The 22,135-nt window shown below is 38.2% G+C and overlaps 1 protein-coding gene and 1 pseudogene across 1 annotated transcript in view; both read left to right on the plus strand.

The window, feature by feature from the left end:
• chrnd (cholinergic receptor, nicotinic, delta (muscle)) overlaps nucleotides 1–8,482 on the plus strand; it is a 42,902-nt gene extending 34,420 nt beyond the window's left edge. Inside the window, exons 9-12 of the mRNA XM_020529618.2 lie at nucleotides 2,090–2,204; nucleotides 3,573–3,789; nucleotides 4,404–4,528; nucleotides 8,272–8,482. Of these exons, the coding sequence (XP_020385207.2) occupies nucleotides 2,090–2,204; nucleotides 3,573–3,789; nucleotides 4,404–4,528; nucleotides 8,272–8,454 (640 nt within the window). The 3' untranslated portion in view covers nucleotides 8,455–8,482. The remainder of the gene's footprint in view (nucleotides 1–2,089; nucleotides 2,205–3,572; nucleotides 3,790–4,403; nucleotides 4,529–8,271) is intronic.
• A 10,168-nt stretch (nucleotides 8,483–18,650) lies between these two features.
• LOC125484722 lies at nucleotides 18,651–22,135 on the plus strand (annotated as a pseudogene).

The following is a 22,135-nucleotide window of genomic DNA, read 5'->3' on the forward strand; positions in this document are numbered from 1 at the left end:
TAGCCAAGATGTGTTAGAAGGTCTCGATGACCTTAGGCTCAGTCCTAGTGTGAAAACACGATTTTGATTGGCTCTTGTCTGTAGTCACTTGCTGTAGCTGGGACTCCACGAAGGGCCGCAAGTATCAGTAACAGTCAGTCTATTGGTGTCCACTAATGCAGTTACAGATGCATGGGACCAGACTGGTGAATACCTTAGGTTTTCTTTCTTTTCTAGTGATCCTTGCGAGTGGGTTGTTATCTTGGATAGCGGTAAATGTTGCTGGCATTGCCCCGGTCAATGTGTTGGGTTTCTGGATGCCTTCGGTTGTCTCTGGATGTTGAGTGGAAGATCATGGTTAGCTGCTGGTCTTCAGTGGTTGCGAGGGCTGCTTTCCTTCATGTGCGGACCTGCTTTTTGCTCAAAGTCTCCTCACAGAGCCCACCTCAGAGCACACACCATGTTGGAGTCAGGGCACATTGCTAGTATCACGCTATTTCTCCTTCTCTTCCTTCTCTTCTTTCACTCACTTCTCTTCCTTGCTGGGCTCAGGGTCTCCAGTTGCACCCAACTTCAGGCCCCCTTATCTCCTGTCAAATCTGTTGAGCTATTGTTCCTCCTCTTGAGGCTGAATGGGCTTCCTGAGCACTGGAGTAGGTATGAATGGTTTTTTGATTGAGGTGAATAGTTTTGATGGTTTTGGAATGTCCAGTATTTCCCTTGGATGGGTATTATTTCAGGTTTGAATATCTTCAGGTGTGAATGTCTTTACATCCATAGGTGGAACATGTTTACATCTAGCACAACGGTGTGGAATGTTCAGTATTTTTGTGCCTGAGCACTGATTAGAAACTGAATGGCTTTGTACCTCTGACAACAAGGTGCAGGGCTGGATGAACACAGCAGGCCAAGCAAGCCTCTCTGCTCCTATGATGCTGCTTGGCCTGAGCCTCTCTGCTCCTATGATGCTGCTTGGCCTGCTGTGTTCATCCAGTCCTGCACCTTGTTGTCTCGGATTCTCCAGCATCTGCAGTTCCTACTATCTCGGCTTTGTACCTCTGTAGGCTCCAATGGTTCTGAAGTTGTTTGTTTCCTGCAGACTGGCTTCCATTATTTTTATGCTGGGGCATGAACGGGGGCCTTCTTTTAGTTTCTGCAAGCTGTTTCAGACATCTGTTCATGGGCTTGCATATTACTCTGTATCCCAGCCAGCCTGTTCCTGGTTCAGTTGCAGCTCATGCTTTCTTGAATCCCAAAAGTTCAGTGAATGTAATCCAATGTAATTTCCATAACTTCTGCCCTCAGAGGGTTTTAGTCTCAGGTAAGTCAATAAACTGATGGGGATTTTTGCCCCACCTTACACATTCTTAATGCTCCATAGCCAACTGAGATTGATACCAAGGTCAGCAGAAGTGTTGAGTTTCTAAGCTTGATGAGTTGGGAGAGCAATTTCTTTAGCAACAAACATCTTTTTTAACAAAAATTTTCAAATTCTTTGTTCAGATAATCTGAACTTGTTTCCAATTTTTTTTTTAGCCCTTTCTCCCCAACCATCCCTCCACACAGAAAAAAGTTCTTGGAAACAGGTACACAATGTCATTGGGAATGTCTCTCTGCGACATTGTCATGGAGAAAGTGGGGAAGCATTTCAAGATGGGGCAAAGTAGTCTTGCAGGACTTAATGAGGATGCAGTCTGCTAGATGTCATATGACCTCCACAGAATATACTGTTATTTGTGTGAGGAATTGTGTAAAAGCAACAGGGTAACTCTGTTATGTACTGCCTGAGGAGCTACTGACATTCTTGAATTATGAAACAGCTCTCATGGGTTGTCAAGGTGACCACCACACTCAACTTCAGAATGACATAGATAATGACCGCACAAACAGCACCAGAGCATTAGTTTCAGATGTTCACCCAATGGTAGAAAAAATACTTCGCAGTTAGGAGTAATGGGCAACTTTTAGACTTGAGAATGGAATTTTCATATCAAGAAAATAATCTACTGTTTCTATCAGCAAATCAGCCTCCATTTGTACAATTTGAAACAATAAAAGGTATTATTTTGATGAGAAAATTTTGATCAACCTTACTTGTTTTATTTTTCAGATACTTGATGTTCATAATGATTCTGGTCACCATTGTGATAGTGAGCTGTGTCATTGTGTTAAACTTCCATTTCCGAACTCCCAACACTCACGTTCTCTCATCCTGGACTAAATGGGTACAGTACTGCCTTTGTGTGGTGTTCAATTTCTCCCTTTAAGTAACAAAGCAGTATCACATTCCTCAATGAGGAAAAGGCTGAATTCTGCAGAATACCCAAACTCCTTGCTTTGATTTGGAAAAGTGAATTAGAATAAAACTCTAAAAACACTGACATCAACAGACTATTAAAACAATGTCCATACAAAACTATTTATCAAGTTAAAATGTACAGTTCAGAATTCCTCAATCCGATATTAAAGTGGCACAGGAGAAAGCAATATATTCAGGATGAGGATGGGCTCAGGTGGATTCAATAATTCTGGTTGGTACAGTACCAGAATGGGAATATCTTGGTTACCCACTGGAAGCAGGAAATATAATGCTGAGAAGCACACTGAGGTCTTCAGTACCACCTGCCCTTGAATTGCAACTGCAGTGGTAACTGTCTTCACTGAATCTGTTCTGAACCTTCTGAGGCATATAACACTAAAAGCAAGAATTTAATTTTTATTACTCCATTGGTTTTCCTCTCCTCAAAGCAATAGGTCTCTCCTTGGTATTAGCTCCATGGGTTTCCATTGGCCTTTGTGACACCAAGCAAATAGCCATTTTTCAGTTTCACAGGCAAGAGGGTTGACAGGTTCCTACAGGGCATTTCCAGTCCTGTCCTCTCACCTATCAACTATATGTACACTTTCCAATAGAGCTCCTGGCTAACAATTGGGGTGGGATTTAAGGACTAAAATTTTCCTCTCTTAAATCAAGACGGATGAGGTAAGCTACCTCTTCCTGCTCAGATCAAACGACTCAGCATAATTTGGGATTTAAACTTGGAATATCTTGGCTTGTAGAAGTTACCTCTCACTGTATGGACTCAATTATCTCAATTATCAAGGAAAGCCTTAGTTGAACGTTTAATTTGAAATTGTTTTTATTTTGATTTTATGCTTCATTTCCCAACAAAGAGATTGTCAGTATGTCTAGTTCCAGGCTTCTAGTGGGATTTCTCTTAAACCAGTCATTAGAAGCATGCTAGATTGACATAATGCTCAATTGATTTTCTCTCCTGCCCTTTGAGTAGAAATATTTACCTTTAACTTCCTTCTGACCCAGGCAGTACAGCCTATGGAACTTGCAGAATGGAGAATTCTGGTGTAAAACTGGTACCCTTCCACGCAAAGCAAAGTACATTAAAGCCTCAAATGTACTTTGTCAGTATACTCTGGTTAACATTAAAGTGGAGCTCATATTAGAGCTTAGTAAATGTAATATGCAGGTAAAACAAATTTGCACTTTACCTTGCACGTGATAACGTCTATCATTAAAATCAAGTGATTTCAGTTAAAACTGTATAAATCTGTATAATTCTACTCTGATTTTCTAGCTGTTTTTGGAAAAACTCCCACGGATCCTACTCATGTCTCAACCTGATGACAGTAACTCACCACCGTGGGAGAACGGTGTGTTGCAGCGACGCAGCAGCTCCCTTGGATACATCATTAAAGCACAAGAATATTTCACTATCAAATCCAGAAGTGAACTTATGTTTGAGAAACAATCCGAACGACATGGATTGAAGCCACGGGCCACTCCAGCTATCAGTGAGAATCAACAGCATTGAAATCACATGGATAAGTTAATCAGATTCCAGCCAATCTAATTAAATAAAGCTTCAAAGGTTTATATGACGCCGTGAAGTTTGGCTCTTCAGCACTTTGAGAGACTCGGAGATTTCCTTAGTTGAATTCCTGCCTTGAACAGTGAAAACACATTTAGCATAGAATGTATAACATAGAACAAAAACTAATTTGCACTGTTAATTTGAATCCTTTGAGTTTCAATTTCAAAACATGGCTCTTGAATCTGAATTAACTGCTTTGCAATATTATTTAAATAAATTTAGTTATTTTTCTCGAATTGTAGAAAACGTTATGAGCTGATAAGAATGATGCATAATGTTCTTAATTATAAGATCCAGTTTTCAAATTAAAATATGCAGTTGTAATTTATAAAAAATATTTTAAAAATGAATTTTACTGATGTCAGCAAAGTTCCCTTAAATTTAAACTTCCTTTGCTTGAACGTAATTATCAGAGCAAATGGGAGAGACTGAATTTGATTTTCTTAAGTGAATTGTGTATGAATTAGCCTCAATAAGACAGAAACATTTTATTTCGAAATCCTTTCCAACAAAAACAATTCATTTTTAAAGCAGGTCTGAAAAGCAGTCATAATGATAATGAAAACATTCCAGATCAGCTGTATTCCGAGCTGAAGTCAGGCATCGATGGGGCTAACTTCATTGTGAAACACATTAAGGAAAAGAATGACTATGATGAGGTAAGGTTTGATGAACTAGAAAATCATGCATTAATCAAACTTTTCTTCAGTTGATATCTTTTGCACTTAAAAAGTGAAATTTTAATAATGTTCTCACAGATGGGAATGATTTCAAAGGCATTATGGGATGATGGAAAACAGTGATTAAATGGAGAAAGAATAGAGAAACATAAAAAATGGTGAATTTTTAAAGGTCACTCGAACCTAAATGTTAACCCTGATTTCTCTCCACAGATGCCGTCAGAAATGTTGTGTTTTTCCAGCTATTTGTTTTTGTTTCTGAATTTTTGAGATGCCTTCAAAAGGGAAAGGATTAACTGCAATATAGTACAGCATCACAGTCATCACAGCACATTCAGTCATCACAGCAAAAAAAAAGCAGATCCCAGAAATCTGAAATGTAAACAGAAAATGGTAGAAAAACTCCGAAGTTCAGCCAACATCTGTGGAAAGCAGAACAGAATTAACATTTGAGGTTGATGATCGTTTGTTATTTGTTTGAATCATTACTTGTTGTGGGACCAATATCTACTCACTGAAGAAACAGTGTTGCCCAATGAATAATAAAAGCTTATTGTAATGGTCTACAGATAAAACTATAACAGAATGGATTAAATTGCACAGAGTAATGTTTCAGGGATGGTGTTTAGTCATATTAATAATATTGACTAAAGAATCAGAGATTGGTTTATTCCATGGCAAGTTGATTTAAAATAGTAAAATACATACTATGTCTCCTGACAGCCCTGAAAGGTTCATATTTGCATATGTGGAAGGTTCTACACATACACACTTTGTGAATCACTCTGCCAGTAAAATAATATGGTGGCATCCAAACAATCACAATAAATATGAGTGAAGTCAGTACTGGCAAGGATACTTGCATGCACATTTTGCATATGTACTGAGAGCATTTTGGCGGTGCCACCAACATTCTCTAAATTACAAGTCATAAAATGAACCTTACAGCAGGGTAACCTGTTTCAGTCTCAACACACTCTCAATCAGACTGGCTGGTAGGGGGAGTTGCACAGCACCTGGAGTCACAGACATAGAATCATACAGCACGGAAACAGGCCCTTCAATCCAAGCAGTCCATGCCGAACATAATCCCAAACAGAACTAGTCCCACCTGCCTGCTCCTGGCCCATATCCCTCCAAACTTTTCCTATTCTTGTATCTATACAAATGTCTTTTAAATGTTGTAATTGTACTCACATCCACCACTTCCTCAGGAAGTTCATTCCACACACAAACCACCCTCTGTAAAAAATTTGCATCTTGTGTCTTTTTTAAATCTCTCTCTTCTCACCTTAAAAGTGTGTTAAAATCCCCCATCCTAGGGAAAAGACAACTGCCATTAACTCTATGTATACCTCTCATTATTTTTTAAACTTCTAACAGGCTGCCCCTCAACCTCTACACTTCTGTGAAAAAAAGTCCCAGCCTATCCAGCCCTTCTTTATAACTCAAACTTTCCAAACCCAGCAACATTCTGGTAGATCTCTTCTGAACCCTCTCCAGCTTGATAACATCCTTCCAAAACTGGACGATCAGAATGGGAGACAGTATTCCAGAAGAGGCATCATCAATGTCCTGTACAACCTTAACATGACTTCCCAATTCTTATACTCAAAGGACAAAGCAATGAAAGCAAGTGCATCAAATATCTTTTTAACCACCCTGTCTATATGTGACACAAACTTCAAAGAGTTGTGTACCTGCACCCCAAGGTCTCTCTGTTCTATAACACAACCCAAGAGAACGAGTGGTTATGTGTTCATGAGGTCAGGCCTGGAAGTTAATTGCAGGCTGCTTTTTGTTCAAAGTACTCAAAAGACGCTTGGTTCCAGAGAGACATTATATTCAAACAGATAACGGATGCCTGAATATTAACTGGGGCCTCATAGGGAGTTATGTTGCGAAACAGTCTAATAAACAGAAAGAGAAACCAAAGTTTGAACTCACTCTTGAGCTGCGTTTAAGTCGGAAAGATTGCGCCTGTATAAGTTGCAGGAAGGAAGTTTGATTGCTCCCTGGTTGTTCTCCCATTGTCAACTTACTGAAAGTTTGGAGAATAGAATCTCAGTTTTAAGTATTAAGTGAATATTCCTTGGTGCCTACTGGAAGCTTGTTGCAAGCATTGGCATATTCAGAAACCAAGCAAGATACAATTCCATGTGATGTTATGGATCATGGAGTCTGCTGAAGTGAACTGGCCAGTTAAATCTCATTTAATTATCCCTTAATTGTGTTTGCTTATATGTCTGTCTTTGTGTAAGAAGATTTAAATCTTTAAATTTAAATTTAAATTTAAATCATAGACATTAATTAGATGACTTTGTTGCTTAACTTTACTCTGCTAAAGTTACTGTATTATTAATAAATTGTTAATTATTTTGTTCAAGCTATAAACCTGATGTCTGGTAACAGTTATTCACAAAGTCTAGTACAGGTTATTAAAAAAAATTGGTTAGTAATCATTGGGGGAAAGTTTGAGGGTCATTGAAGATTTTAATCTTACTGTGTTGCAAATACAGAGATAGGGAAGCTGATTTTATTTGGCCGTCTTCATGTCGTAACAGTGATTACAATTCAACATTTATGACACTGACAATTTCAGAAGTAACTAATTGGCTGTAAATGACTTTAAGATATAAGGTGCCTTTCTTTTTATGGATAGGTATCATTTTTTATTTGATCGCTCTCCTGTAGAGCCCTTTGGAATGTTTTCCAAAGCCATATCTACATTTGTGGCCAATGTCACCAACAGTTTATGCACAAAATCAGAGCATTGCTTCTAAAATCACATCCAGCAGCAAAGTGATGTTTATCAAACAATTCATCTAATTCTATATTTGATGTAGAAATAACTATAATTTGTTCCACAGTTAAAACGAATCAAGTCAACCTGAATAATTGAGTATTCCTGATAAGATCCTTGAAGAAAATGTTAACATTAAAGTTGATTTGATTTGTGCTTTTCTAAATTATGAATAGGCCAAGCAATAGCCATCTGCAGCAAAGTAATTATTTCATTTTTAATGCCAATTTAAGAATCTTGGAGCAGCTATTTCTGATAATCATTGCAAGTTTTCCTTTAGTCACTGTTAGCAATAATGTTACATTGGTCTTGAGCTGCCTTTGGCATATCTTACCTGTTACCAGATATAATGGGCTTAAGATACAATAAATACTACGTGTGATTTACAACTTTCTAAAAGTACATCAAGAGCTTTTACACCAATGGCATGACATCACAGGTGCAACTGTGCACACACAGATGGATCACAGTGACTATCTTCAATGGTGGTGTTGTATCTCCTGCATTCAGAACATATATATGAACAGGATTTGCTGTTGATTAACTAAGTAGACTTTTAAGAAATTCAATCAATTCAAAGTTCATACACAATGGATAAATACATGCAAATAGTGAATGAAATTTAAATTTGAAATTCCTTGACATTATTATTCATAAAGTGATATATATGTTGGTGGTACTGTGAGAATGTTTGCTTTCATTATGTTTCATTTATGTAAATGACAATAACACATCAGATAAAATGTAATTAATTGCTTGGTTATTTTAACTTTTAACTTAAGTATGTTTTGAGAATAATGTGGTCATTTGATTCGGTAGCAGAGTTAGTATGATAGTACTATGTTAGCACACAGAGAACTTTGCATGAAACTTTAAAAAAAGTGCCCTGGCCTTGAAATATTTTGTTTTTGTGTTTCAGGAAGTTGACAACTGGAATCGAGTGGCTCACACATTGGACAGGCTCTGTATGTTCATCATAACTCCAATAATGATTTGTGCAACATTTGTCATATTTTTGATGGGAAACCTTAATCATCCTCCATCATTACCATTTGAAGGCGATCCCTTTGAATATTCAGCTGATCGCCCACGATGTTTGTAGCTTTCAATTATTCATGAACTACAGGATATCGCAGAAGATACTATTCCATTTACCCCCACTGCTCATCATCCAATCACTCTTCCCGTTCCCATTACACACACACAAGCCATGGCAATGTATACAAAGTTGGAAAATATACCATACAAATCTATACATATATAGAAACATGAAATAAATGTAAAATAAAAAATGCAATTGTGTGTGCATACGATAATGCATGCAGACATACATTGGTATTCTCACGGACAGATGGCGAGTTTTAAAACAAATTTCTCTCCCTTTTCTCACCACCTGTCTGTAAGCAGATTGTGATTTAACTTTTTTCCCCTTTCTTAAACAGTGGTGGTATATTTCCCTGCCTCCCGCTTTTTGTGGATTCTGACTTTGTAAGGCCACAACAACTCTACTGTAAAGTCAAACTGGAAGCAAGTTTTATATCACACACATAGGGCAGGTATGGTGATGGTGGGGAAGTTTGTAATAATTCACAATGCACACTTTGAATCATACAATGGGAGAGATTAAATTGAAACAGATGAATATACATTCAATTAGCAATAAATTAAATGTAAAACAATCGAGATATATTAATTTAGCAGTGGCTTTGCTTTTGAGATAGAATCCAAAAAAATCAAAGCTGGAGATGGCAGTCTGGAATTCCTTTGTGGTTGATTTTCCTGCTGTCCGTGAGGACTTTTATCCAGTTTCTTCTCTTTAAAGAAGTGTAGCTTTCTGAGAAACATTACTAAAAATATTGTCAGTAGATGTTGTATGGAGCAGCACTGACCCCCTAACTGATTGCTATTTTAAAATTGTAAGAGTGGAAGGCAGTTGGGTTCAGTCTATGGGAGTTATCTGACCAATCTTCCTGGGAAATGGGGAGTAAACAGTTACCATTCAGACAAAAGTTTGCATTGAAGAAATCAACTTTCCATGGCCCATCTCAGAAGTTAAGTATTAAGTCCTTTTACAGAGCAGGTGCAACTTTCAATTCTATTGTGTAAGGATTTTATTTTCATGGAGAAAACCATCACTGTAGCAGGTTATAAGGAAATAGCTAGTATTCCCATTCCATCAGGAAGTACATGGAGTTCATTGCCTGGCTGACATAGACTCCTGAGAAGCTTCTGGAAGGTTCTTCTAAGTCCCGATTATAGTAGCCATCCTTGTTGGACTGTTTAATTTTTTATAGTCACTAAATATATATTTGGATAGCCATTAAAGTTAGGTTTTGATCTGTTTGTGATATAATGAATGAGAATAATAGAAATGATGGAAAACCTTGAAATCAGCAGTTTATTTTCTGACCAGCCTATAATATTGATGTTGCGGAATCTTTGGCTGTAATAGTAGCATATATTGTGGTGTACAGCTGCAGCTTCATAGTTATATATTGGGTTGCAAATAGAGTCATAGAGTCATACAGTACAGAAACCGATCCTTCGGTCCAACCAGTCCATGCCGAACGTAATCCCAAACTAAACTAGTCTCACCTGCCTGCTCCTGGCCCATATCCCTCCAAACCTTTCCTATTCATGTATCTATCCATAGGCAAGAATTGAGATTTGAATGTACAGGGTGTGGTATTCCACACACAAGAACATAGCTGTGAGCATTGCTTTCTCAGAACAGTTAAAATGAAAATGTCTGCTTATGTATTTTTAAATGCCCTGGATTGCACAGCACTTTTTAAAATAGTTGGTTTGACACTATTCCACAATTATAATCCATACAGTATTATGTACAAGATGTGAGAAGTATTTTTATGATATTCACTCCAGCCAAAGGAAATACTGTATTCCAAAAATTCCAATCCCTGGGAGAGAATCAAATAGCTGATACTGCCAAAAAGAATCTGTGCTATTTCATAATCTATACACAGTATTATCATTAGTTTTGCAAACTTCTTGTGTAATTATGTATTAATAATTTCTATTTTGCATTGTATCAAAGTTGGCTTCAGTTATATTACACATGATATTAAGTAATGCATTATTCCTTGCTTAATCGTGTTATCTTTTGTTTCAAATACATTTTAAGAACAATGTTATAATTTGATTCAACTGGTTGTATATTCTGGCACCCACAGAGCAAAATGTAATTTGAACAACATTCTTTAAATGTACTCTATCTTCTGTTAGTCCCAGAGTTTTCAGGCAGGTCTCTTGTCATCTGCTCAGAAGAGTAAGTTAAAACTGAAATGCAGGATTCAGATCAGATATCACTGGAATGTTTTCTGATTAATTGTATCTGCCTGTTTTCCTCTATTAGGACTGAAATTGTTCTCCTGAACCCATCTAGGTTCCAAATAGCACTTTGTGTGGTTATGTCAATAATAGAAATATATTTGCTTGTCCACTATTAGATAAACATGCATGTTATCAATAGCTTAACAGAATTTGAAAATAAAGAATATCAAAGCACAAATGAATTTACTGGATAGCTACAGATGTGAGATTATTCAAAATACCTTTACAGGGTCAATATCCCTTTCTCTGCTGTTCAGAATGTATTATACAATTGACTGTGATACATTCAATTGCACCGTGCCAAGGAGCAGCATAATATGCACTCCAATGATGAAGACCCAAATCATAATATCCTGTTGGACAGTAAATAAACACTTTTCAAATGAGAAAAGATACAACCATCCATGCACCTCCTAGCATCTGGTTGCTACAGTCATGGGACCTGGTGCTTTGCAAAATTTACCACATGCAAATAAAGGAGAAGAATGTAATTCTTAAATAAAAGAAATAAGTATTTTGTTAAATACAAGTCAGGTTATGAGAACCACAGTATTTGAAAAATATAACAGTTTATTTTCAGGGAATTGAGCCTTTCTGCTTCAAACAGCAATGTAGCTTTGATATATTAAGAATCTTAATCCTTCTATGCAATTGTTCTGTTTGTTCAGTTTAGTTGTTTGGGTGAGGGAAATGCAAACTATTGTTGTGAGCTTAAGATTCTTCATTTCTTTGTTACATTTTCTTCAGCATGTCCAGTATGCAATAAAATCTATGCTGCCCTGCATCATCACCACAAGGAGCCTATACTTTCCAGAATCTAGAGAACGATGCACTCATTCTCTTGTCAAGGATATACATAAATAACCTGGAAGTGTTGAAATTCTGTAGTTGTGTTTAGTTGCAGTTCTTATAAGATATACTGGTGCATTTAATCAAAAATCAACTTTGGAATTCCAGCACTTATTTTTAAGGCTCAGTCAAAGATTTTAAATATTCTTATTATGTGGTTAGGTATTTACTTTTGCATTGGCATATTTTTGGGACAATCATAGATTAGTCATGGAAAAATGTTACAATTTATCATGAAATTTATGAAATATTATAAACAGACTGTTAAGTGAATCCAGAAAAACTCAATACATTAAGCTACTAATTTGACATCAGCAGTATTCTTTTACAATCCTTTTTTTCTAATGGAGCCAAATTAGTTCTCTATAATATAAAGTCTTATTCCCAGAATCAACCCAGTTTCTCTTCTATGAACTACCTTCCCTGAAAACAGTTGCAACCGGCCAATGAAAGAAAATTTGGATGAACCCATAATTTAGGGTGTCATGCTTTTGGCAACATACCCAACACAGTTCCTCTTTCTCCTCGGCGTTTTGTAAGACTGGCATGATTTTGCAGTATCAAGGGAGGTATAGGATATACCATCTTTCTAATTGAGGCCCTGAAGTAGGTAATTAAATCTCAATTAAGAACTTTAGCCAATATTGCTCCAATTTAACAGAGAGCAGGGAAGGCCTGCACTCAATGTGTACCTTTGCAGGTTTAATGCTGTGGGCTGCAAATCAGTGAAGACGGGATACAGATGGAAGGGTTCTTCTTTCCTGGGCTCCTGTGCCAATCAGGAGGTTTCCCAACCCTGCCTCCCTATTTTTCTCCACTGCATTGTCCAACGTGCCCTCCCATCCCTGTTGTGGGGGCCTGAGAACCCGACCCCTGCAATATCCTGGACTCACCTGGCTTTGAAGACATCCCTGGTTCCTCTTTCTCCTAGGCCTTCTGTAAGACTGGTGTGGCCATCGATCCTGGTGTGGTGCACAGCTGCCAGCCTCCAACTGACTGGCAGATCCATGAGACAGGGCATCCTCCTGACAGCAGATAGAAGTATTGCTTTACGTGTCCTGCCTGATATAAGGAAAAAGTTGTTGTCCAAAAACTTGGTGTGATCCAGCCATGCTAAGGTGAACTCATCCCCAAATGTTGAGCTGTGTACAGAGAGTTTGCCCTCAGTGTGTAATCTAGTTGGAAGGGTACAGACCTGCCATATCTCATTTGGAAACAAATATCAGAAAATGTAAGTTTGAATTATTAGTCTTTATTTCCAACTGAAAGGAAGTGGAACTGTGTGGTGTTCCTTTGCTGGAACTGGACTTGACAATTTTGTGCTTGGTATCTTTTGGGAAAAAAATTTACTGTCTAGCAACAGGGTTTGGATTGGTTTAAAATAGCAGTTTGACACTGAACTGAGAAGGGAGAAAGCAGTTGGAATAGTCATAGACCCATAGAGATCTACAACTCACGAAAAGGCCCTTTGGCCCATCAAGTCTGTGCTAGTCAAAATAAACTATTCTCATCTCATTTTCCAGCACCTGGTCCATAGCCTCCTATGCCTTTGGATCACCAATGCACATCTAAATAATTTTTAACTATTATGAGGGCTTATGCCTCTACCACTCTTCTAGGCAGTGAGTTCCAGATTCCCACGATCCCCTGGGTGAAAAACATTTTCTTCAGATTTCCTTTAAACGTTCCGCCCCTTACCTTAAATCTATGCCCCCAGTTATTGATCCCTCCACCCAGAGAAAAGTTCTTTTCTGTTTACCCTGTCTATGTCCCTCATAAATTTATACATCTTAATCATGAACCCCATCAGTCTCCTCTGCTTCAAGGAAAACAACCCCAGTCAATCCAATCTCCCTTCATAACTGTAACTCTCCAGGCAACACCCTGGTAAATTTCACTGCACCTTCTCCAGTGCAAACACATCTCTCCTATAACGTGGATTCCAGAACTGCACACAATACTCTAGCTGTGGTCTAACCAACATTTTGTATAGTTTCAGCATAGCCTCTAAGGTTCAGCTAATAGAGACAAGTATTCCATGTGCCTTCTTAATCATTTTAACTGTCCGTTCCACTATCTTAATGGATTTTGGACATGTATGCCAAGGTCCCTCTGATGCTGAGATAGTAGGAACTGCAGATGCTGGAGGATCTGAGATAACAAGGTGTAGAGCTGCATGAACACATCAGGCCAAGCAGCATCAGAGCATCAGCAGCATCAATATTTTCTGAAGAAGGGTCTAGGCCCGAAACGTCGGCTTTCCTGCTCCTCTGATGCTGCTTGACCTGCTGTGTTCATCCAGCTCTACACCTTGTTATCCCTCTGATGCTTGGTGCGTTCCAAGGTCCTATGTGCCTTGTTTGTCCTGTCCAAGTGCATCCCCTCACACTTATCCAGATTGAATTCCATTTACCACTGATCAGTCTATTTGACAGATTGTCCATATCCTCCTGTAATCTAAGGTTACTCTCTTCACCATTAACCACCTCACTAATTTTCTTATCACTCACAAACTTATTCATCAACCCTCCCATATTCAAGTCTAAATTATTTATATATACTACAAATAGCAAAGGTCCCAACACTGCTCCTTATGGAATCCCACTGGACACAGGCTTCCAGTCACAAAAATACCCCTCAACTGTCACCCTTTGCTTCCTGGTACTCAGCCAATTCTGGAGTAAATTAGCCAAATTTCTTTGAATCAGTTTCCCATGTGGGATCTTATCAAAAACCTTATTGAAGTCCAAGTAGGCTATGTCAAATATATTTCCTTCATCTACACATTTAGTCACCTCTTTGAAAAAATCAAAACCATGCTGTGTGTTCTTAATTAATCATTGCCTGTCAAAATCCAGATTGATTCTGTCCCTCAAGATTGCTTCCAATAGTTTCCCCACCACTGATGTTAGACTGACTGGACTGTAGTTTCCTAGTTTATCCCTTGCTCCCTTCTTGAATAACAGTACTGCATTGGCTATCCTTCAGTTGTCTGGCACCTCTCCTGAGGCCAGAGAGGAATTGAAAATTTTTGCAAATGCCCATTATTTCCTCCCTTGCCTCACTCAATAGCCTGGGATAGACTTCTGAAAAGCCATAAGAAGCTGGTCCGTTCTTTCTCTCTTTTTAATTGGAAAAGAAACAACGGTCAAAAACTTCACAAAAAGAAGGAAAACTTCTAATTCAAGCCAAGACTTAAGTTTAATGAATTGGCTGCCAAATTGATGATTGCCACCGTTGACAACAACATGATACCTTCACCAAAAACCAAGAAAAGCGTGAGAAGAGTCACCTTGTATTCTTTTTCTAGTTTGAGCTTGGATCCACAGACTTTTTACCTGTTTGTCAATAAATTTCCCACTCATGATACTCCTAAAAAAATTGCATGCCTTATCCATTTGTATATCTAAATTATGAATGAATGTGTTTAAATTTAAAGGCGGTATAATTTATGTTTGCAGATTAATAATTAAAAATCTGTCTTTGCCAAGTTTGTGAATAAATTTGCTATAATAAATACAATTCTGTTTCTTATACCTATAGTAATCACAGACAGGCATTAACTATCCTAGAGATTAAGTTGATCATCCTTTACACTTGTGATGGCTCAAGTTTTAATGAGGATCGGTTTCCAGTATAATATTCCCACCAGGAACTTGACACTAGTCCAATGTTCTTTTTAAGACAAACTGCCCAAATACTGGTGGTCAAGCAACCACTGGCCCAAAATTGGACATTCTAAGTTGACCCATAGTCGGAGAAATCAGGCCAGACAGAAAATTGACCTAACTAAATTAAATAGCAGCCAGTATCTATCACCAACAGAGAACAATGGAAAACAAAATCAAAAATAGTTCAAAGTGAACCAGTTACAACCAGCCCAAGGGTTGTGCAATGGAAAAGTGCTGATCAGGCATTCTGGCATCTTGACTGCCTGAGCACTGGGCACTTTAAATGTGTGACTCCTTTTGATAATTTGAACCCAGCTCATGACTCCACTGGCTAAAGACTACAGAACATTCTGTAATGTCTGCAGTGAAACCGGATAAGAACACACACCTGGACACCACCCCTCAGTAAAGACTCAACCTTGCCCAGCAGCAGAGCTCTGATCACCTGGAGAGAGACAAAGAGAGACAGAGATCTGCCCTGATCCCTGTGAGACACAGCTTTGTGGAAGAAGTCTAGTCCTATGTCAGAAAGGAATGAGATTCCAATCACCCAGCTCAAACATATGGATCGTTACAGATAATGTCCTTTCTCAGATAGCTAGAGCTAAATAGAGAATAAATATTGGGGTATTTGGGAAATGCTCACATAGTGTTTTAATAAGGCATTCTTTATTAATAAAATTGAGTTAAACTGCATAACAAATTCTGTGTCCTTTTGTCTGCCTCACCGACAAGAGGACTTGGGTAAAGTGTTTTTAATACATAAATGAGTCAAAATGTTCAAAGTACAGACAATGTTCTTCCTCGCTGTTGATTAGCTGCCCCTTCAGTTCAACATCTCCAATGTTTAATACCTAACAGTATCTTTGAGATGCCAGGAATAATGTTGTTCATCATGAAAGCATAAAATCAGGTAACCTAATATTTTGGCATAGCCAGAATCTTTCCTTATTTTAAATTTCGTTCATTTAAAATTGTCTAGTTCTCAGTAGTTTGTTACAACTTCAGAAATGATTAGTTCTGGCCTGAATTATTAGATTTTTCATTTTTGTCCCAAGAGCGGCCAGATAAATAGTTCAACTGACTGGGGGAGCTTTTCTCTATCTCTTGATCGAAAGTGATATTTTTAATTCTTGCATGTCCAATATTGTATTTTTCATTTATGAGTTCCATGTTAATATTTCTATTGGTTCCTTTGTGAATCTATGGGGAGTTTTAAATGGACAGTGTGGGCAGATTTGAGACTGGTTGGCGGATTAAAAATTTGAAACTCTCAGTGTGTCGGGAAGCTGCCATGAACTGATCAATTTCTATCTTTATCCTGAATGTGGTCTGTAGCATGCTGGAAAGCACCCATGAGATATGCAGGGCAGACAAATTCACCACAGCCCTTGATTTCTTTCCCAAGAATCTCGATCAAGCAGAAAGAATTTTCACTCTATGAAAGTTCAGCTAGTTGGCTACCACTGAAAGGTTATCATGCACATGTGGACTAGATTCCCAGGGAGCTGCCATAACGGATCCATCCTGTACCAGTCTAATCTCCCTGAGAGGGGACCTGAGTTAGCGATTAGCTTGCTGGAGACAAGGGCTACCTTCCAAAGATGTGGTTCATGACATTTGTGCACGTCCAAGTAATGATGTTCAGGAAAGATGAAGAAAAGTTTTCTGACTGGGATTGTTATCAATGTTATTTCACATTGTTATACAGCAAGTAATCCTCATGATGAAAATGTGATTCCGGTTTCTGGACAGACCTACGGTGGCTATTTTCATGTACCAGACAGGATATCCAAAATGGTGGTGCTTTTACATGCCTTTTAATATGTAGCACGGCAGCAAGGGTGGGATGTACAGGAGGAGGAATGTAATGTGGTGAGTACATCAGTAGCCTTGTATCCAGGTGCTCAACTAAACTGAGAGAGTGCAGCCACTGGGCTTCCCAGAGAAGGTCATCCTACAATCAATAATCCATCCATTTCACACCTATTACTTGACATTAACTCTTGTCATATCATTTTTCAAAAGACAGAAGGTGAATTAGCAGGTAACAGGAAAAGATGTGCAAGACAGGATAATAGAGTGGTGACATAAATGTGAGAGTGCATGAACATGAAGATTAGAACTAACACCCTTGTGCAACTTCAAATCCATTGTCTACATTTTTCTATTTCTGTAACACATGGTGCAATCTCTGTAGTTTTAGCAATGCTAAAAGCAAGCATTGTACACCTGCACTGACTGCTCAGATGCTTTTGGTCAACCTGAGAGGATCCTTCCAAAGACTGTTCCACCTAAACTTATGCAAGGGCAGACTCAGCTTCCTGGATAGGAGACAATATGTGGGGGTTTGACTGAAGTGGAGGCGGGTGTGGGGCAATGGCATGGAGAGGAAGCATTTTGAACAGGGCCCCTGTTCATAATTCCAGTTATGTGTTTCCTTTCTTCATCTTCCTTCTCACAGCCCCCATGCATCTCCCTACAGCCAAGCCTTCGGGACCACATTATTGCAATTACAATGAGGCAGTAAATGCCAGGGCAATCCTGCTGAAAGTGACATTCTGAGCACGCAGTCAGTTGACCCCTGAGAATGACACTCCATACACAACACCACTTTTTCCATGGATACAGAGACTAGCCCAAAGGCCTGAGACATAAACGCAATCATTCTAGGAATAGACTTCTTCAATCTCTCAAATTCCTAATTTTGGATAGCGTAGCTGAAAATGCTGACAAACCCCCACACATTTACTCCTGCTGCTCCAGAATTGCTCTCTGTGCCAACAACTCCTGAGGGTCAGCATCGTTATCCAGCTGAATAGAGTTTGGAAGATCCTATATCTACAGTAGGGTCTCTCCACTGCTGGACCTGACTCTACCAACCATTATTGCCTGGTTTGTGATTTATGATTTGCTATGTTACAAATCATCTACCTGTCTGGGCAGGCCCCAGCACATATCTGAGCTGAGGAAAGTTGCACATGAATTCTGTGACAGTGCAGTCCTAGAGTGATGACCAACTTTATGAATACTAAAGGTAAGCGCAGAATACAGCTGATATATTCCATCATTTAGGGTTTCATAGAATCTCGCTGTCAGTATTTACTCTCAATTGTCCTAAAACTAAATATGTAAACTTATTTTACCTTCCAGGCTTGTGAAATTGAACAGAATTTCTTGGGAACCTTTTCTGTGTCCCAAATTTATTCTAATATATATATATTCTAATATATTCAATGTTGTCTTGCATTCCTGAAGGGCTTTGTTAATGTTGCAGATATCCTCCTGAGAAAGAGGTCGGGTTTTTGCTTAGTGAGACTTTTATTAAAAAAACAATGAAAATCCAGTCTGTGTAATGATAACCCTGGTAATCTGAAACCATGTTTGAATGGATTTTTTTAAAACAAATATAAAGAAGCAAGCAGAAATGTCTGCAGTAACCACACAACCTGCTCCTTTTGGACTTTTAGAAAGGGAAAAACATATTGAAAATCTGTTCGGTAGATGAGAAAGAAAGAGAAATGAACAAACTGAAGAACCATTGGATAATACTGTACTTTCAGGTGCTACGTGGCAGCACTTAGGCTCCATCAGATTAATTCAGAAAAATCAAAATTATTGGAGGACAAAATTGCTGATGGAAATTTTGCGAACACAAATGAAGAGTGTTCCTTTGAGATGCAGTTTAATGATTCCAAAAAAGAAGAGAGGTTACAAACTGCCTTTCACACATCTTCACTCTCTAAGGAAGTAAAAGGATGCAGGACTGTGCAGGAATTCCCTGGATTACAGCCACTCTTCAAATTCCATCAGCTATGTATCACAGCAAAAGCTGAATACCAAGGTGTGTATATAATTTCCTTATATCAGTTACTTTATGCAGCATTAAAACTGTACAGTGTTTAGATAGTTGTAAACCATTGAGAAATATGAGACAGCCAAATTACAAGTTTCATCCAGTTTTCCAAACTGTAGTCTTTTCAAAATTATTAACAGTTTATACCTATATAGAAGCTTTAACGTAATGTGTAAAAAAGAAAGAAAACAAATCAAGGTGTGGTGGGAGAAGTAAGAAAAATTAGAGAAAGCATGGAATAAGAGGAAAAGCAAAAATATTAGTCTTTTATTTAGCAGTGTTCAAAGGCAGATTTTTTTATGGACAAGGGATTGGATAACAATGGGATAACAAGGCTGGGAACCTTCTGGGAGAGGAGTGAGCCAGACCCACAGGATAAACCTTTACCTGAACAATGGATAAAGAGAGTGTGAGGCTCAGTACCTTCACTCCTCTCTGGGAGCAGAGACAGCTGGATCTTGGTAGACCTATCTACTCAGGGCTACTCGGCAACTTGGCTGGGTGCGCCAAATATCCAAGAGTTATATCATAGGAAAACCTGACATGCATTGGTTGGTGAGAAGCTACTGTTAGGAAGTGAGTTAAAACAACTTAAAACTAGAAAAATGATCATTTTTCAAGAAGGAGTATCTGTATAGATTTCAGTAAGGAGAACTACCAAATGGGAAGTAAAGTTAAATCAAGTCAAAGTTAAATAAAATAATAAAGTAAACCAAGGGAAAATTAAGTTAATGCAAGTGAAGTAAAGTTGTTACTAGTAAGTTTTTATCATAAGTTTATACTTATTCTAAGGGTAACAAGTAGTTTTTAGCATTACAAGATGGCGGGTCAGCTGGGTCAAGTGGAATATGCATTCCATGGTATGTGCGAGGTCATGGAGATACCATTTGCCACAGACAAACACATCTGCACAGTGTCACTGGCTGCCACAGCTTGAACAGGTAGTTTTGGAACATGAGCAGTGGCTGGAGTCTCAAATATGGATCTGCCAGGCAGAGAACTGCATGGACAACACATACAGAAAGGTGGTCACCGCAGGTTAGAAGCATGCAGGCAGAGAGGGAATTGGTGACCGCTATGCAGTTTAGGAGAACCAGGCAGGTTATATAAGAATCTGCTCAGTCTCTCCTGTTTGCTAATTTGGTACTGCATTTTGGAAACTGGTGAGGGTACTGATTTCTCCAGAGACAAGACCATGGCACCAGAGGAGCCTCATCTATAGATACAAGATACAGCATGTATTCCATGAGACTTAATCTTCTGGGCCAGCCTACTAAGGGGCCTCGTCAAATACTTTAATAAAGTCCATGTAGACAATATCTACTGTGCTACCCTCATCAATCATCTCTGTCAATTCCTGAAAAAACTCAATCAAGTTTATGAGACAAGATCACCCCCACAAAATGTATATTGAGAATAAGTACAAAAAGAGGATGACTAACCTTCACTTATTATGTTTGATAATTTTTTACTTCATTATAATGTAGAAGCTCTGATAATATTTAGTCTATAATGCTATGTTTCCATTTTAGGCCTTACCTGTGATCCTGGCAGAATATACATTATCACCTCTCAAAAAGGTGAACAACTGTACATGGCATCAGAAGGTAAAGTTTTGGGTGAAACAACAATGGAACAGACAAAAAACGTTACTGTGTACGAATGAAAATGAACTGTATCAATGAAGTGGAAACCGAAATAAATCTGGCAGAATACACATTGAAAATTGAGCAAATACTTAAGGGGATTTAGGGTAGAAAGACAATGAGATTTGAGACCCTTTGTTTACAGTATTAAAACAGTTCCTTGTGCTTGGAATTTTTCTGATGAAATATTTTTGGCTTCAGACTATTCTTGTAAGTGAGCTTTTTTTCCTTTGGTATGGAGTCTGTATACTCCAAAACACAATGGGAAGTTGAAATACTATGCTTTATGCACACTGCATTCTAAGAATCCTGAAGAGTTAACACTGAACTCTGGGAAAGCAGCTCTAGTAGAAAGCAAACTCACAAGAAACTTTTAATTTGAAACCTGGAAAATAATGTTAACTGAATAGTTAGAAGAACATTATATCCTTTTATGAAACTTCATCAGTTCTATATCTTCTTCAGATACTACCTGCCTGTGTTTGAACTTACGTGGTACAGCTTGGTCCTGTTATATAAAGATCTATGACCCACAATCGGAGGAGGTACTGCACTTAGCCAGACCTTTCTGGATAGATTCCTGCTGTATTGGATGCTGCCTAATGGAGCTAAATGTGTTCAATGCACAGAAAGAACAAACTGGCATAATTAAGCAGAGGTAAATCTAATCAGGCTTTGCTCTTATTTATTTCAACCAGTACGAGGACAATTTTATGTCGAATTGTTCTAGCTCAATTAAGCTGCAGCACCATGGGTTCAAATGCTTTTATAATTTTCCTGTAATGAAATATTAGGCTACTGGCTTCTCTGCCTGTTGCAAACTTTATTCAGCAGCTACCAACACCATCTCTGTCCTTGGTAACTATATGAAGTTGAACCAGACGGTTCACAATTTAGCTGTCATATTTGATCCTGAGACAAACTTCCAAACGTATATCCATACTATTGCAGAGACAACACAGCTCCACCATAAGAAATTACTGGTGAAACTCGGCATGTCTGGCAACATCTGTGGGAAGAAATCAGAATTAACATTCCGAATTCGGTGACTCTTTGTCAGAACTAAGTTAAATACTTAAATGACAAAGAAAGGAATAAAAGGTTATGCTGACAGTTAGGTAAGAAAGGGAGGTTCTGGTGAAGCAAAAAGACTTGTTTTGCCTGTATGATATGTTCTATGCTCATGTTAAGACACTTGATTGAAAACTGATCCTGGTGTGTTAACTTACTTTTTTTTAATAGTCCCAGTCAACATGAATCTAAATGCAAAGGCACTTTTGCTGGCTGCTGCATTCCTACTCGTAAGTTGTAATTATGATCAAACTTTATTTCAGTGTTAAAATTTTAATTAGTTTTACCATCCCATGCTTCCTTTTTTTACAGAACTACATGTTCTTTGAAATTAGCTGA

Source organism: Rhincodon typus, chromosome 13, assembly GCF_021869965.1.
Source record: "Rhincodon typus isolate 14 chromosome 13, sRhiTyp1.1, whole genome shotgun sequence".
NCBI classification, from domain to species: domain Eukaryota; kingdom Metazoa; phylum Chordata; class Chondrichthyes; order Orectolobiformes; family Rhincodontidae; genus Rhincodon; species Rhincodon typus.